Raw genomic sequence first — 16,522 nt, forward strand, 5'->3', positions numbered from 1 at the left:
GGGACAAAAGTTAGCCAGGGATACGGAGGCAGGCGGCAACAATGCCAAGGCCCCCCGCGCTCCGGGCTCTAATATATTGCCATTGGCCGCCGCGAGGCAAAAGTATTGGACCTTGTAAGGCCTACCTGTATAAGGGCCTGTGTAGGGCTATTCCTGTTCATGCCCGTACGCACAACTCTTTCCCTGACTCGGGGAATTTTAATGCGAAAAATTGGTTCTGCCTCTGCGCAACGCGCCGATTTTTCCTTTCCCTCGAGAAATTCTCACATTCGATACGGCCGTGGTTTTCGTTAACTACCTCCAAACGTGTCGCGGCCCAAAGACAGCTCGGAAGAATTTCGTTCCCATCGCGGTAGAGTTAATCGCGTTAAATCGTTCCGTGGAAAGCAGTGACGTGCACCAAAATTTGTCGCAATTTCGACGTCTGCGATTAAACACGGTACCTTTATTTAGACGTTTACGTTCCCGCGATCGAAGTAACTATAGCATGAATTATTTAGCGCGACAGATCCACCTCTCTAACTCTTATTAAGAACTTCCGTTCGACATCGTTCGTTCGCGTCGAGCGATAATAATGACAATTGCGTAGGAAAAGAATCGTAAAAATTCTAACCTGTATGAAAAGCGACGTCATGAGCCGCGTGTCAGCCGGTGCGACGTCAGAGCCGAACAGAAGTTTCGTTCCCGGTCGATTTCGCATTTTTCCTCGGATTAACGTAAATAACACCGCGGCTGCCGGCGTTCAGGAGCGTGTATACGGTCCGAGGCGCGGAACACGGCGAGATCCAGTAGCAATCTCGATTATTCGTGCGAGCCGGAGATCTATTAATCTTTATGAGCCTCACGTACCCCGCAGGAATTCAGGCCGGCTTACCATCGGTGGCTAATAAAAATCCGTGGTAATTTTCCGGCGGTTTGACCAGCCGATACAACGTAAATAAACTAATAAAGCAACCCTCCGGGCCGTAATCATTGTCGGCGTCGTGGAAGCGGTGACTTCCTTCGTAACGAAAATCGAATCTCCGCGGCCAGAGGCTTTTTAATAAGCCGACGAGGACGGGCAAACCACCCTCGAAAAACGATTATTCCATTACCCACGGTGGGAAACGTATACAACGAAATCGTCGCATGTAATCTCCGCCTGTAATAACATTCCTCGATTTGCATATAGGCGGAGGTTAAGTCATGAATTTATTGCCACCCCGTGCGCGTGTGCGTGCGTGCTGCGCCGCCGTGCGGATTGGCACGCGTGCGCCAGTATTAGCCTGACACGCGTAATATGCATTTCCGTTCCCGTATACCTATATCGCCTACGATTATTAATTTCTGCGGACGCTGGAAGGGACGTCGCGGAACAAGGGGTGCCGGGTACGCCAGGGATATTATATGATAACGAGGCGTGCTTAATCGACAGGGGATTCATTAGGGATAACGCCTATCAACCGGGAAATTCCTGCAGCCTCTCTAACGGCCCGGCATTCTTTCCGCGAAATCGTATGTTGTCGTTATGGTTATGTCATTGCGACGTAATCTACTCCGCGAAACTATCGCGCAGACTGTTAACGCGTGGATAACCGATAATTCCAGCAGGTGGTGCAGTCAACTGGCGGATCAATTGCTATTGCCGTGCAAACGGAATCACCTCTCTCTAATTAGTCTAACTTCGTAAATATTCATTTATTTCCCGGTTAATGTCCCCTTGGATCTATATAAAACATCTTAAAACCGCGTGATAAATGAAATTCCGCGAGAAGGAAGAGAGAAGAAGTCTGGATGATAACTGAATGAAAAAAGAAAATATTCCAAAGATAATTTTTTCCCGATATTTTTATCACCTGCACTGTACCGTACGAACCGACCCCTGTAAAAAGAAATTTGATTTATGGTTGTGCGTGTCTTTTTTCCCGACGTATAACGCTTTGCAGTTATTATCTTGTCACGCACTGTAGGTATACCCGTGGAGTTGCAAAGTAGTTGTAAAGACGTGTAAAGGTGCAGCGTGTAAAATCGCGAGATATAAGAAGAGAATCTTATAGAGAATCTATAGAGAATCCCTGAAGATTACGGAACCTAGAGCTACCAGAAAACCCAGGTCTCGCCTTTGTCCCGGTAAAATTCACAAATATTCAAATGTCGACTATAATAACAACCATAAATTTTCTACGTTACATTTACCATATTCCAACTCAAATATAGGGTAAACTACTGCACTTTTCTTCACACCGAAAATCCCATCGTTTCCGAAATTTCCCAAATCCCAGCGGTTCCGTTTTATCTTGTTTCCAGCCGATCACTACCAGTCATCGTCGTGTGAAAGGCAAACACCAGGAGCGGATTTTTTCCAGCGGCAAGGAACCAGCGTAGGACCAGCAGAGGCATCATCGAAATCCGACGTTTTAATCGTTTTTACCGGGGCTTTAACTACGGATTAACTTCTGCAGCCATTTTAACTCACCCGCGGTGGGAAAGGGGATTTATGGTGAGACAGGGAGTTATTTCAACCCCTCGACAGGGCACAGAAGGGGGGGGGGGAGCATATGCCACGAGACATGGGGATAACGATGGCATAGAAAAATTCCGCAACCGGTGTAATGTGTGTGTGCGTGTTCGGAGGATTTGGGGTGGGCCAGGGTGAGCCAGGGTGGGTCAGGGTGGCGAGACAGCCGTACACCGTAGGCCTCCAATTGACTTCTATTGTAGGTCGAACGCGACGCGTGGTGTTTTCGGTACGACCGACGCCGAGCTGCCAGCCTTTGTCCGGCACTCGCGATTTTTGATGATTGGCTGGTGGCGGAATCCGACGCGTGGATATCGCGGTGGCCGGAATGGCCCGAGGAATCCGCGTGTCCATTAAAAAGAAATGCTGACCGTTGAATGGCTATTAATGGCATTGATTCAAACTCACGCGTCCCTTTGCTTCTCTCCTGTTCGCGGTAACTATTAACAGGTCCGATTCAGACGCCTCCATTCCAGACGCTATTCTTTACGGTATATGGCTCATCGTCGAATAGACGCTGCAACGCCATCCGGCACTAGCGAGATGCACGGACAATACGCGCATCAGTCGATCGGCAACCAGGCCTCGTTGTACCTATACCTTCTGTTCTATCGAGTCTCCACCGGACTACCGTGTATCGCGAATTTTTACCACGTAAAATATTCCTATAACGTGCGGAAGGCCGATATATCGACTACCGATCTCGCATCGCGCGAAATAACGAAATGCGAAAAATACTTTCGTTTAACCTCTTTGAGTATAAATATACCGGCACGAGTGGAAAGGAAATTAGAACCGGTCGAGAAACTATTCGCCATAGAATCCCTCGACGACTTTGATTTAAACGAAATTCGCTCCTGTAGAGGTGAAAACTAAAATCTTGGCATTCGAGCAGTTTCTCCGAGTCACTATTTGTTGTATTAATTTGATAAATAACACGCATAAAATATTGGAATGGAGTGAAACAGATACGCTTATAATTTTTGCATCTTTGTATCTTTTCTGTTTCACAGCATTAATACGGCACATGTATTATCGACAGGTGAGAAGAGGTTAAGACGATATTATTCGCTTTGACTGTACCGCTTCGTTTACTGGGCCAATCAACTGGGCAAATCAAAAAATGGAAGTTTATTTTGAATACAAAACGTGGAGCATCAAACGAGCGATCTGGTGGTGAAATTGCGAAAAAAAATAAACGGTAAAAGCGGAACTAACCGCTTTGCACGGAGTTAAAAGCTTTTCTTGCGTTAGTCACGCGATCATGGCAACCGCAATCCCATTCGTAGATTGATACTTCTTCGCCGGCAATCTCGAGTCGAACTTGATCCTCGTGGCAGGGAAATTTTACGTGTTTTATGCATCGAAACGGCATTTATCGCCTAGGAACGCGGATGTACTCGCGACTAGTCAGCGAACCGTTAAATCGCGTTAGTGATAGGTACGAAAACGCGGAGATATCGAAAAGCGGAGGAGAGGTTTCCCGTGGTCGATCTCGTTACGCCGAAATTGTAAAAACGGACTGCCCGAGACGAGCGTGAAATATCGAAGGGAAGAAAGAAACACGGAGTGGCCGAGTTCGAGTAGGTACCCAGCACTCGATGATTTCTTCGCCGAAACAGCGGCAGCGTGAAGTATTTCCGGTGTCAACGGACGCCGATAAATGGATGAAAAATCACCGGGAACAGCCGCTTCACGCCACCGGTTTTCACCAATTCGCCTACTTTTTTTCCTCCGTTTCCACTCGAGGATCGCGGTATCACGTGCACCGGCAGAGCGTTGCTCCGTCAGCTCGTTAATTATTCCTCTTAACTGTAAGCCGATTTCACGCTTTGTGCCGCGCCGACTCGCGAACACGGAACCCCCCGATGGCCGGGACAAAAGGGAGAAATTGAAAAACGACGTCCGCCTACATTACGAAGAGCGGTTATGCGTGTATCCGCTACACGACGAGCTGCTTCGTCACTTAACAGACCCTCCAGCACATCCTCTCTCCCTCGTAAATAATAAACTTCGTCTACTTACACGCTGTTCGATAGGTGTAGGATAAATATTGGTCCTAGAGCGAACGGTGCGAACGAATGCGGCGAGTTACGGGCGAACGCAACGCAGCGTTGGCTTCTCGCGAAAGGTGTAAAAGACAAGGAAATTTCGACGGGAACGACACCCTAGGCCGTCGAAAATTAGTCGATGCCCGAGATGGAACTTTGGCCGGCGCTGTAAGGTGTTCCTCGTGTGCGACGCCAAATAAAGAACCTGGGACGTCGCCACCTCGGACTCCCTTTCGAACCCTTCGGTCCTTTCGACGATCCCGTACAAACAACTAATCATCGATTACCAACGAGGAAGAAAACCCCTCTATTATTATACAGGCATGAAAACGCATTTTATTCGACGCGAGACGATCACGAGGTGGCAAGAACAGGCAGTAAATATAAATAGCGAGCTCAGAAGGGTTAAGAATGACTCGTCAATGCGTTCCCGAAGCCGGTGCACGTCTCTCTCACTCTCTCTCTCTCTCTCTCTCTCTCTCTCTCCTCTCTCTCTCTCTCTCTCTCTCTCTCTCTCTCTCGCTCGCTCTCGCCCCCCCCCCCTTCCCCCGCTGTCTGTCCGCGCTGCACCATGGAGAGGAGCGTGGAAAGGCAAAAGGAGCGAGAGGAAACCGAGATACAGGCGGCTAATACGAGAGAAAACAAAAGGCGAACTAAGACGAGGCCACAGAGCCGGCATGCGCGTAGTACTAATTACCAGAGCATTGGCGCGGGCCTTCGGAGAAAAATAAATAGGCTTAATTAAACCAGGGCTAACAATATGTATTTAAATTGGCCAGAACGTCTTCAGTGCCTCTTGCCTCGGCACGCAATGCCTGCCCGTGCAAATAGTGCCGCCGGACTTGGTTACTCCAACGAGATATTCCTACGAGCCGGTGGATTGACAATTGAAAGGAACTCGCCGGGGGAACAACCGAGACATTGTCTTTTCACCGTCGCTTTCATTCTCGTTTCCTTCGCCAGAGATTTTCTGGATTAGCGCGATTTATTTTTGGAATTTCGAACTTATCCCTCGTTCCTTTTCGCGTTTCCTTCGCATTCTCTTCGTGGGTTTATTTTCCGAATTTCTTTTCGAGTCTAGCGTCCGACTGTCGCGAGATAGATAGAAGTATTTTCGGGTGTATTTCTTTTGCTTTCTTTATTGGAGGGGCTTTAATCGTCTTTGTATATAGTCTAATAGTGTGTTTGGTAAACTATTCGGGGAGACTCGGATTACCATTACTTTTGGTGTTTTATTCTGACCCATTAACCGGGCATAACGCGTGAAACCCGTCGCCACGCGTTTTTCTCTAACACGTGCAGGGGGCGCTGCCGATAAACGAACTGGCCGGATCATGCTGAATCTACCGGGCGAATTGGCCAGCGGATGGAAAAAACCAGAGAGGAACTCCGAAGCGATAACCGTGGAATTTTTAATCGAAAATTTAAGAACGGTAATTTTCGTGATAGGTCCGTGATAGGCTCGGTTTTAATGGTCCATATGCTACAAAATGTACTTCAAAGTTGCTCGATGCGAATCGATTCGACCCTTTAACTCTTTTCCCGCAACAAAACTGCGCGGAATCGTTTTTATTTAAAAAGAGAACGGTAACAATGTGATCTCGCGTCATTTATTTGCCTGAAAAATAACACCGTGTAAGCAAAGAGAAGAAGAGAATTAAATTTTATTTGCATACAGAAATATAAGGTGGAATATTTTCAATCCCACCGTGCGAGTAATTTCATTAATGGTATTTTACAAAACATCCTTTTCTCCATACATAATGATATATATCGCACACTGTGCAGATTCGCCAAGTCTGTGTTTTTCTTTTTTCGCTGCTGCGCTTCTAACAATCTCGCAATTACGAGTATCGAAGACGTGCCACGGTGCACGTCGAAACGAAAGGAAATAAAGAAAAGAAAATGGAAAAGATCGATGTTTAAGAACGTCGAATACGATTCGATATCGTCGCCAGCGAATCAGATGGAAGGGTTGGAACGAAACGCGACACTCGTCGACTCTCTCTGACGAGATTCCTCCCCGGTCCGAACCCCAGGATTCATATCCTGCGATAGAAAGGAGTTCAAAGGGTCGAATTTTCTTTATTCGAACGACGGTAAGAGCCTGTAATTTGAAATCAGTTTAGGGACGATGATCTTTATGGTAATGCGGTCGGACATCGTAGAATCCGGTTCATTCGATTCTCATAGTTTGCGTAGCTCGGAGCCGGGGTATTTTGTTGGTGTTAAGAAAAAAGAGAGCGAGGAGGAAATGGCGCGGAGATGAACGTAGTCGTAAGATGGTTGCAATTTCGATGGGCGAGGCCATAAATGAAGGAAGATTCGACGATTTTAATCTCTTCTGATGTATACCTCTTGTAAGGCTCTCATCCCCTCCGATGCGTCGATCTTTATACCCTCCCGATCCGTCTCTCTTTCTATCACTCTCTCTCTCTCTCTCTCTCCCGTCTCGCTCTTCACCGCTGTTCTCCCTTTTCTCGTTTCACCGTTCGTTTTGCTCCTGTCTTCCTTCCGAATGCTAATACGCGCAACGGCTACCGCGGGGAATACAACCACCGTCGGCTCCACCCAGATGAACGGGATGACGAACGGGAAGAACTTACATGAGGCAATTCAAATCATCCCATCTCGATCGGCCGAACGACGCTGGCAATCGACGTGCCTCGTATTAATATCGCGGATAGCATAAGGAATTGATTTCGTTTCGCGGAAACTGCTCTCTCCTTACTTTTATTACCGGGCCAGCGCACCGGTGCGCCCGAGATACGTTTCGCGTTCGTCGAAAAAATTGTTCAATCGTACTGCGCCGGCGAGATACCGGTAATCAGTGCATTAAGTGGCGCGTGGATGGTAAGGAAAGACGAGGAGTTGGCCGATGACGGATCTAGACGCGATTAACGCGAACGTTCGTCGAAACGAATATAGCTCGTGCGTTGATAATTTGCCCCACTTTCACCTCCTTTATTTGTTCTGCGATGGGCCAGGGACGTAGCGACCGAATATCGGCAATCTGCCGAGAGAGAGACGCGTTTCCGATTGTTTCGGTTCATCGACTCCTCGCGCTTCGAGCATCGCCTCGGCGAACGAGATACGCTTTACGCTTGCTCGCGTGTTGCTCTTCTTTCTCCTCTCTCTGGCTACGATCGGCCGCAGATCCCCGTCCGCCCAATTTTTCACTCCCGATCGCCTACCGACAGTCACGCGGATGATGCGCGACTTAATAAGACTGGGTTAATTGGTCGGAGTAACTGAGTTTTCCTCGGAAGAAAGGTCAGCCTTGAACACCGTCTGCCATTAATCGATCGTGTTACTAGGAAGACGCCCGAGGTATTGCGGTTCTATGGCTGGTAGACACGAAACGAGACACGCGGTTTATCTATTTTCTCCTCGGCGTATAAATCGTTCCTCGCCTCTCGCCATCCCTATATTCGCGCGATCAATTTCATCGCGCGCAATTTCCAACAGGTGCCACGGTAAATATACTCTCGCGCTGTTACACGCAAAATTAATTCGCCGTTTCTGTTCTTTTTCTTACCTCGATGATTCTCTTTTACCCGGGCGAAAATAATTTCCAAATTCGAAGGAAAATACTGGGGAAACGGGCGGGTGGCGACGTAGGCCGTGTCTCGTACGATTTCGAATTCGGCCAAGCGGTCCATCTAATGGTATGAGGCACGAAAGTTTCCACCTTACATCCCTGAGGTGTCCCCTCTTTCCTTTAGCCGGTCTCTTCTTCTTCCCCTCTTGGTTCCCCTCATGGTCCCCCCCCCCCCCCCCTCGTTACGTGTTGCCACGAAGGGCCGCTCTTTTCATCTTTTTCCTCCACGGCTATCCGCTCGGTTTGCTCGCTTTGCACCGCGTCACGGCTACTTTTGTTGCGCCTCTCTTTCCTTCTTATTTTGCCCTCGTTCTCTCCTTTCCCGTTCCACCCTCTATTCCGCTATCCACGGCCGTTGGGCGTCTTCGTCCCTTCCTTGAACGTACCGCTGACGAACGATTTCGCCGCGGCGCCCGTATGGAAATCACACGCTCGCCCTATTACGCACACGAGCGCGCGCGTGTACGCGTACACCCGCCGCGACCTGTAAACACACGGCAGAGACTGTGAACGAACGCTGGAAATTATGTGGATTTAATAAGAAGCGGGCTTAAATAGGAGGAATAAATTGATTTCGCTAGGGTCCTTCGGTGCGGTGTTTCGCCTTGTCTCGATGGCGCGAACGATAGAGAGGCGACACATTCGAATGCCGTAATTTACATCTCCTCTAGTGTTGTCCCATGCCCTCGGTGCGCTGTTCGTTATAAATATTTCATGCACCGATTTTGATGGATATCAACCTCGTAGAAGGAGATGGCCGTTACGGCCGGGGTAAAAATTGGAGAGCGCGGCCGCGAAATTGGCCGAACGTTTCAATTACAGAAACGCTTTCGAATTCAGCGAACCGTCCTCCTCTGGTCCGAGCGGACACGAGCGTGGAGAAATGAATCGGGTGATAGAAATGACGGGAAATCGATATCGTGAGACGACCATTTAGCTTAGCGTAGGATTTTTCTCCCCCCCTCGCGACGCTGTCGATACAAGAAGCGTCGTGTAAAACGGCGAGATGTAAAAAGTTTTAATCAACGACCCGTTACGCTCTCTGCGGAGGTGATCTACTGCGAAACCGCCCCGTTTAATACCGACGTATAGGCCGACGCGAACTCCTCCTCGGCTGGATGAAGTTGTAAGTCGGCGGATGTATCGAACGCGTCTTTGGCTCGCCACGCTTTCCATCCGAGAACTTCTATTACGCGGATACACCGCACCCGTAATTTCCCCAGACTCCATTAAATGTCGTCGATCCCGGTAGGTAAAGCAGCGGATCTTCCGCTATTGCCAACGAAACTTTCAATAAACGATAACGTTCCGGCTGGGGGCTCTTCTAGCGAAACCATTCATTACCGGGATCAAGAGAATTGCTATATTATAACGTAGTCTTTTATGGTAGCTATCACTCTCGTACACCGCCTATAAAACCTCCTTCTTTTCCATTTTTTCTCTCTCCTCTTTTAATTAAAGACTCCAGCATAATTCCGGAAACTCTGAATTCGAACTAGTCAAGATTGTTGTTTTTTTTCTTCGATTTCGGTTTTCTTTTTTTTTTTCGAACCCGGTACTCTGACCACGCTTCCTCCGTTCTATCGGGTTTTTGCGAATTTTTGCACGACCAATGAGGCCACTTTTTGCTCCCTTTTTGCTACCGTTTGGCCTTCACGGAAATTCCGCGTGCGAAATATTAGCGTGGACGCCATACCATGCCGAAAGGTAAATACTCGGCTGCCGAAGGTAACGCGGATTGTTAGGATTTCGCCGGTGTACAAAAAGAGGAACGGAGATACGTGAATAACCCGACCGGCGTTTTCCTTCGTGGCAGTCGTTTAAATCGAGAACACGATCGCGGTTACGTTTTTTCCTGCCCGATATTACCGCGTATCCCTTAACCGTGCCGATAGTTTATTTTCCATCGACAAATATTCGAAGATTTGCCTCTGCACGATATGCCCGGCGTGTTTGCAACGGAAAAAGATTCGCGTAATAATGGGTAAATATACCGATCTCGATCAAGGTCCCTCTCTCTTTTTCCTCTCTTTTCCCTCTCTTTTTCCACCTTTTCGTCCGCCGTTCTCAATTCCACGTAAGTGCTCCTATATCGCGTGCGGATCAAAAATCCTTCGTGATACCCTCGCGGCGTAAATTATGTTATCAATTTCGTAGTTAATTTACGCTCGGTGCCCCGATACTTGCCGCTGATTGCCTACGTAAATAACGCACAGGTGCGCGAGGATGAATGAAGAGGATTGGAATAAAATTCGAGAGAGATATCCGTTGTTACCGATGGATAGAACGGCGCATCTTCGCGACCGTGCCGCCGCGGCGGGAAGGAAGGGGAAAAAGAGGGGGAAAAAGGAAGAAAATGGATCGCGTATTTCAGTAGCCATCGCGCGTGGTCATTCTCGCACGCACGTATATACAGATACGTACGACTCGGCCAGAGTGGCGTGCAGTCGCGTGACTAAAAATACGATTCTGTACGTCGAAGCTGTTATCTATCGTCGGTATTGTTTAACAGACGATCATCTACCTCGTGCCGTGATCCGTACAGACGTCTCGTTTCTTTCTCGTTACCGCGATAACCATCTCTCGCTGTACTCGATCTCCTTCTCTTCCACGCCGCGCGTCGCCCCGCCTTTCTGCTTTTCTCCTTTTCACCGAAACGGGGAAATAAAGGGAGAAAATATTCTTCCGCGAATGTTCGGTTCGTGACGCTATGGTCGCGACGCGAGCCGTGGGGACACTCGGGACTACTAGAGACGCTCGCTTTTCGTTCGTTTCACCCGCTGATTACGTATCGTTTCGAACAAACTGCAGCATGCGATCGTGACGCAGCGGGGTCAACACTCAATCGGTAGAACGGGAGCTGTACGTGCATCGGGAAACACAAAAGAGACACGAAAAGCAGCGAGAAGGAGAGGCGATACAATAGTGCTAATGGCGGCGCGGCCAGCGCGAGAGGGAGAGACGAGAGAGGAGATAGAGAAGACGGAGGCAAAGTGGGCTGGAATATTTCTATGGCGTAAGGTGAAAATTAATGGCACGGTCGCGGACGGTGCTGCTGCTTTTATCGAGTAAAAGCTACCCCGTCAAATCGACCGTTTCTCCTTTAACTACCAATCAACGTTATTACCGTGACTTTTTAACGGACACGTACTCTCGTCCCTCTGAAAATATCGGTCTTCCTACCAAAACGTATTATTATTAAAAAGTCACGGCTCCAGGCGCGGTCGCGTGTAAATTTCAAACGCGTGTAATCTGTATGAGAATTCGGGACGCGTGAAGAACTGGTCGATACGTGAGCGTGCCGCGTATTCTTTCGGTCACGATTCACGACGGATTGAATCCCGAATAGAGCTAATCGCAATGGCCGCTACGGATACCCGATTTCGTATCGACTACGAACGCCTAGATTCTCAATAGATCTATTCACATGTGGGTGCAATAAAATCGTGACCTATGTATCGGATACGGGTCTTAACGCTCGACCGATGATTTCAAAGGGAACCATCTTCGGTCAGAGTCTCTCTGACACAATTTATCGCATCCGTGCCGTTTACCTCTCCACCCCTTCGGGAATCGATCGGCGAAATTTCGAGCGAGCGTGAATCGTTGTTTAGAATGTTAGAAAAAATAGGCTTACGACTGTCGATCGGTTTCGGACATTGGTCATTTCGTGCCTGCCGTAAGTACCTTCCTGCCGAGCTTCGGTAATGTCTTATCAGGTGATATCTTGTATAAACACGTTCCACCTGGTCTCAGTCCGTCACGATCCACGCCATTTTCTACTCTCGCTGCCCACGATGTTTCGTAACTTTCCACGAGAACACTTTATCATCCACCGATCATCTCCGGCGTTGTTCTGCTCTGTCGATAGAGGTAGAAAGATCGCGGTATCGGTCGTACGCGTATTCCTGCTAATAAGACCGTTCTCGTTGTTGACCGTTGTTAAACGAGGGAAAACAGTGGCCGAAAAGCGTGTTTGGGAGCGGCGGTGCATGCAATATGGACGCGAGGCTGGCAGATCGGGCGATCGACGTAAGATATAGGTTATGAAAAGAAAAACACTGGAGAATTAGCGAAGGGGCGCAGGCGTGATTAGCCTGGACCTTTGGAAACCGATCGAGTTACTTGCCGCACGGAATTCCTCGTACGGGACGATTTGTAGCAGTAATCCAGGCTTACGGTTCCCGCTACTTGGATGCGCTTTAATATGATTTAAATCTACCACCGTGTTGACTACCGTGTTACGATCGTGAAACTCTTACTGGCTACATGGGCCTTCCAGAGAGTCCTTGAGAGGAAATCGGAAGAACGCGATGAAGCGAGACAGTGATAAACGCGTGCGTACTCGCAAGAAAGTGTCGTAAAATACGTAGGCGAGGTACCGGTTTTTTCCGAACCCACTATTGTTCCCCTTTGAATTTTAAATCTTAATTGTAAATTTTAATCTCTTCGTATCAGATTAAATTGCGTCGGACAACGTGTAGATATCCTTTGACACATAGCCGTGTAATTATTTATCGATAGGACGCGATCGTACCTGTGTTCCTACGTAATTTACAACCGCTGCGCAGGTCGGCCGAGTGCGCGGGGCGACTGGCCAACCAGATACTTCACTGCGGTCCACGCCTCGGCAAAAGTGACTAGGGTCCAGTAATTATAACGGGTGGCGCAAAAAAAAAAAAAAAACGGCGCCTCATCTACTCGCCGCGGTTCTTTCTCCTTTCGTCCAGTACGCTCTTGAACATGCAGCATTACTCGCGATGGCTTTCTCCGTTCGAGCCCCTTCTCGTTCCATTGTTCTCGCCATTTTCCCCTACTCGATGAAATATAATTCCACGATGATATTTTTCTTCCTCGATCCTACGTTCGTTCGTTCGTCTTTATGGCATATCACGAATCGTTTGTTCGTTCCGGTTGAATTGTCTAATTTCAAATGGCTACGGTCGAATCAACGAGCGTTGTGCGACGCTTCGAATATTGAAATTTTTATCTCCGACATCGTTAATTACGAACGGCAAAATTGATTACGCGCGATAAAAATAGGCGAAGTGCAAGCCTTCAATTTGTTTGTTTACAAAATGCATTTGCCTTGAACACAAAGTTTTTATGAAAATCTTTTAGGAAATTCGTTAAATGCTATTTTAGTACACCGACTATTCTGTATCCTTTCAACTGCAAAATGTAATGGAAATTTTGGTATTTTTACTTTACTCCATAAGAGCAATCAAATAGGTGATATGTCCTTATTGTAAATGGTATTGTAATCTTGATTGTAATTGTATTTTATGTTTTCCGTTGTGTCTTTGAGTGAAATTTAAATATAAGTTCGATTAATGTTTATCGCGAAATCTTGTATAAATGTAATCTTGTATATCGCTTCCTAAATTTATTATCGTGGTAGATATCGTAAGCATCTGTGATAAAATCTTGATTTTTATTTTACTTTATTTTTTAGAAATATTTATTAAGGAAAGAAAACAGAAAAGAAGATTCGTTATAATGGAAAAGTTATTAAAACGTCGAAGAATTACAAAAGAATCGACTATTCTTGATATGGCATCGTTTGTTAGTAAGTGAATGTTTTTTATAGAAAAAAAGGTTAATTATTTAATAATATCTTGCACGTATTAAGAACTCCTTAAACGAGTTTTGAAAAGCAGCTTGGCACTACGTTTCTGAACGATTCTTTTAAAAGTGAGGTTATGTGTGTAATTTATTTCATATTTTAAACACCTGGCCCAATAGATCATGTAATTCTTTATTGCCTAATATTTTAGGGGAAATTTCTGAATTGGTATCATCTATAAGTGAGAGCTACAGAACACTTCTGAAGGTTAATAAAGCACTGGTTTTGTATATGAGAAATGTTAAGAATATTCTTACAATCTTCCATTGTAGACGAAATACAAACTGATTTTGAGGAAGCACTGCTAGGAAAGAGTTCATGATTTTAGAACATTTTTTGTATGACAATGTTTTGTAATGTTTATGCCTATAGAAAAAGTCAATAAAATTTCTCATAAATCAGTCTTAAAAATCGTGTACATAAATAATATATTTAAAATAGCATATATTAATATTGTACATGAGTAACAATATTGAATAATTACGTTTCCTTATATCACAATGCTTTTTAATATATAAAAATGCACTTATTTATACCTTATAATAGTGAATTACATAAATATTATAGTAACATATCACGTGTATGTGGATGTAGAATGGTACAAAGGTGTAAGATTAATTTATATATATGTTCCATTAAATACCGGCCTCGTGAGTTTTACAATTTAGTCTATATATCAGCATTTTTCATTTGAATTCAGGGTCTGGTTTAGGTTTTCTCCTAGGATCATCGGTGTCTAATGCAATTATTACTGGTGATACATTGTATGATTCCTCTGTATACTCAAATCCGTAATCGACTCTTCTTGTAGGTATTAGCCAAGGTCTAGACATTTGCGACTGCCTACATATGTAACAATAAAAAAGCAAAAATACGTATTATGCATTCATAAACCCATCGGATCATACAACACTCACACATTGTTTTGCTCGTTTTAATTTTATTCTTGATAAATTTATACTTATGTCATTCTTGTGAGTTTAAAAAGTAACTCTATCGTACAAGATATGATGATAGTTAAGAAACTTTTGTTTCTGTTTTAGTGCAATAGGTAGTTTAACATTAAACACCAGTCTCATGTTTACTGGTTGCACGATACATTCAAGAAAAGCAAACAGAGTTGTTAATTTCTCGTGATTTAAGCAGGAAAATAAGATGATTAAAATAAAAAAAATCCCACAGACGATTTGATGCAATGCGTGCAGCTTTCAAGATATGCAAGACAGTAGGGTGCAGTAAGGTTTAATTCCCAGAGCAGTAGTCCTATTCATTCAGCTCACACCTGCACGTATTTTGGTCGAAATATAAGCCAGTACTGCAGTGCCGTACTTCTCTACATGAGCAGCTACAAAGATCTGAATTCCAGACTTTCTTGTTGGTTTCGTTGCATTTCTTCTTTTCGTTGACGTTGTTGCACTGACACTCACACGACTCTGGTATATAAGTCTGCTTTTTGTTGCAATGCTGCAAGTATATATATAATTCAATGAAACGGCGTAATCTCCTCGAGTTCATTGAAATATCTAATTCAATTTTCAAATTTAAATTCAACTAATAATCAGATGATAAACGGCACATTATCGTATGAACGTGTACGCGAATTATTACGATACACATCGCGGATCGAGTTTATACCGGTTTAAAAAGGAAGATCTCAATCATCGACTGTCTTTAAATTACCTCCTCCTTTAATTTGCAGTTGCACTCGCATTTCGTGTGCTCTTCTACTGGTACAATGCGTTTACTCCTATATACTAATCCTTTGTGGTGATCGGTAGTCATCACGTAGATCTGTAAATAATCGTAACAACGTGATCGTTTCGAACAACATCCTTTGTGACCGATGATATAGATTTATCATCACAAGTTCTTTTTACCTCGAAATTTCGTGTCTCGGATGCCGTTGGCTGGCAAGAGAGGAGGGAATTGTAGCAACAACCTCCGCATCTGTTGATTCGTATGCAGGTGGGGAAGTATATGCTGGTGGTGTCGGTGTCTAGGTGTAGTTGAACCGTTTGTAATTCAGGTTTACACGTTGCCGGGACTGGTATCTCTGCATTCGATCGTTCTTCGGTTTCTCCGATTTTACCTGGAAGAGGATGTGTCGAATAGCACGCCGGATCATACGGCAGAATGGTTAGTCAGAGGATTTCCCTTTTCTTCCTCCCCGATTCCTGCTTGCGTCTAATTCGCCGTGCGATTTTGCGGTTTTACGTAAAAGCGATCGGATTCGAAACTTTACGCTGTAAAATCTGTCCTGCTTCTTTTAGGCGATTAGAACGATGGAGAGTCAGACGCAGGCCATTTCGTTCGCCAACAGCTACAACGCTTTGGTCGACGGTCTTGCTTCCGGCTTAGAGAGCCAGCTCTCAAGAGACGTGGTGCTCGATTGGTTCGGAAGAACGATCGAAGGTAGCAAAAACGTGGCTTCCTTCATGGAGGCTCACAAGATGAATACCAGGCACATATTCTCGCGAATCGTGCCGACCAGCGGCATCGTTTGCGAGAAGAAACGCTCGAACCGGTAAGACCACGCGAGCACCGAGTTTCAAACTTCGTGGAACCGAAGAAAACGGGCCTTAACCTTGGAACTTTTACGCAGGAAATCGTTTCGTCATTGCCAAGAAAGCGTGAAAAATGCGAATGATAATAACGGGGCAGATAGTGAATCGTTTGTCGCAGAAACGGATATATCCACGCGTGACTCCGCGATGGACATTAATGGGAATGAAATCGATATGAAAGAG

The 16,522-nt window shown here is 45.8% G+C and overlaps 1 protein-coding gene across 1 annotated transcript; it reads right to left on the minus strand.

Annotated features, from left to right (window-relative positions):
• Positions 1-14,461: 14,461 nt before the first annotated feature.
• LOC143221630 (uncharacterized) lies at positions 14,462-16,212 on the minus strand. Its single transcript, XM_076447023.1, has 5 exons — positions 16,143-16,212; positions 15,653-15,864; positions 15,456-15,566; positions 15,052-15,239; positions 14,462-14,618 (listed from the first exon to the last, which is right to left on the minus strand). Exons 1-5 carry the CDS (start codon positions 16,210-16,212, stop codon positions 14,462-14,464), a joined length of 738 nt encoding a protein of 245 aa, XP_076303138.1.
• Between the last annotated feature and the right edge of the window lie 310 nt (positions 16,213-16,522).

The sequence above is a fragment of the Lasioglossum baleicum genome, unplaced genomic scaffold, assembly GCF_051020765.1.
Source record: "Lasioglossum baleicum unplaced genomic scaffold, iyLasBale1 scaffold2829, whole genome shotgun sequence".
NCBI lineage: Eukaryota > Metazoa > Arthropoda > Insecta > Hymenoptera > Halictidae > Lasioglossum > Lasioglossum baleicum.

Bases quoted from the DNA above. Each gene is read 5' to 3' on its own strand.
- LOC143221630 (XM_076447023.1), bottom strand. From the start codon at position 16,212: ATGAAGGAAGCCACGTTTTTGCTACCTTCGATCGTTCTTCCGAACCAA. The intron at 15,567-15,652 runs GTAAAAAGAACT...GATTATTTACAG, and splicing joins CCGAGACACGAAATTTCGAG to ATCTACGTGATGACTACCGA. The intron at 14,619-15,051 runs GCTGAATGAATA...TTACATATGTAG, and splicing joins CAAAATACGTGCAGGTGTGA to GCAGTCGCAAATGTCTAGAC.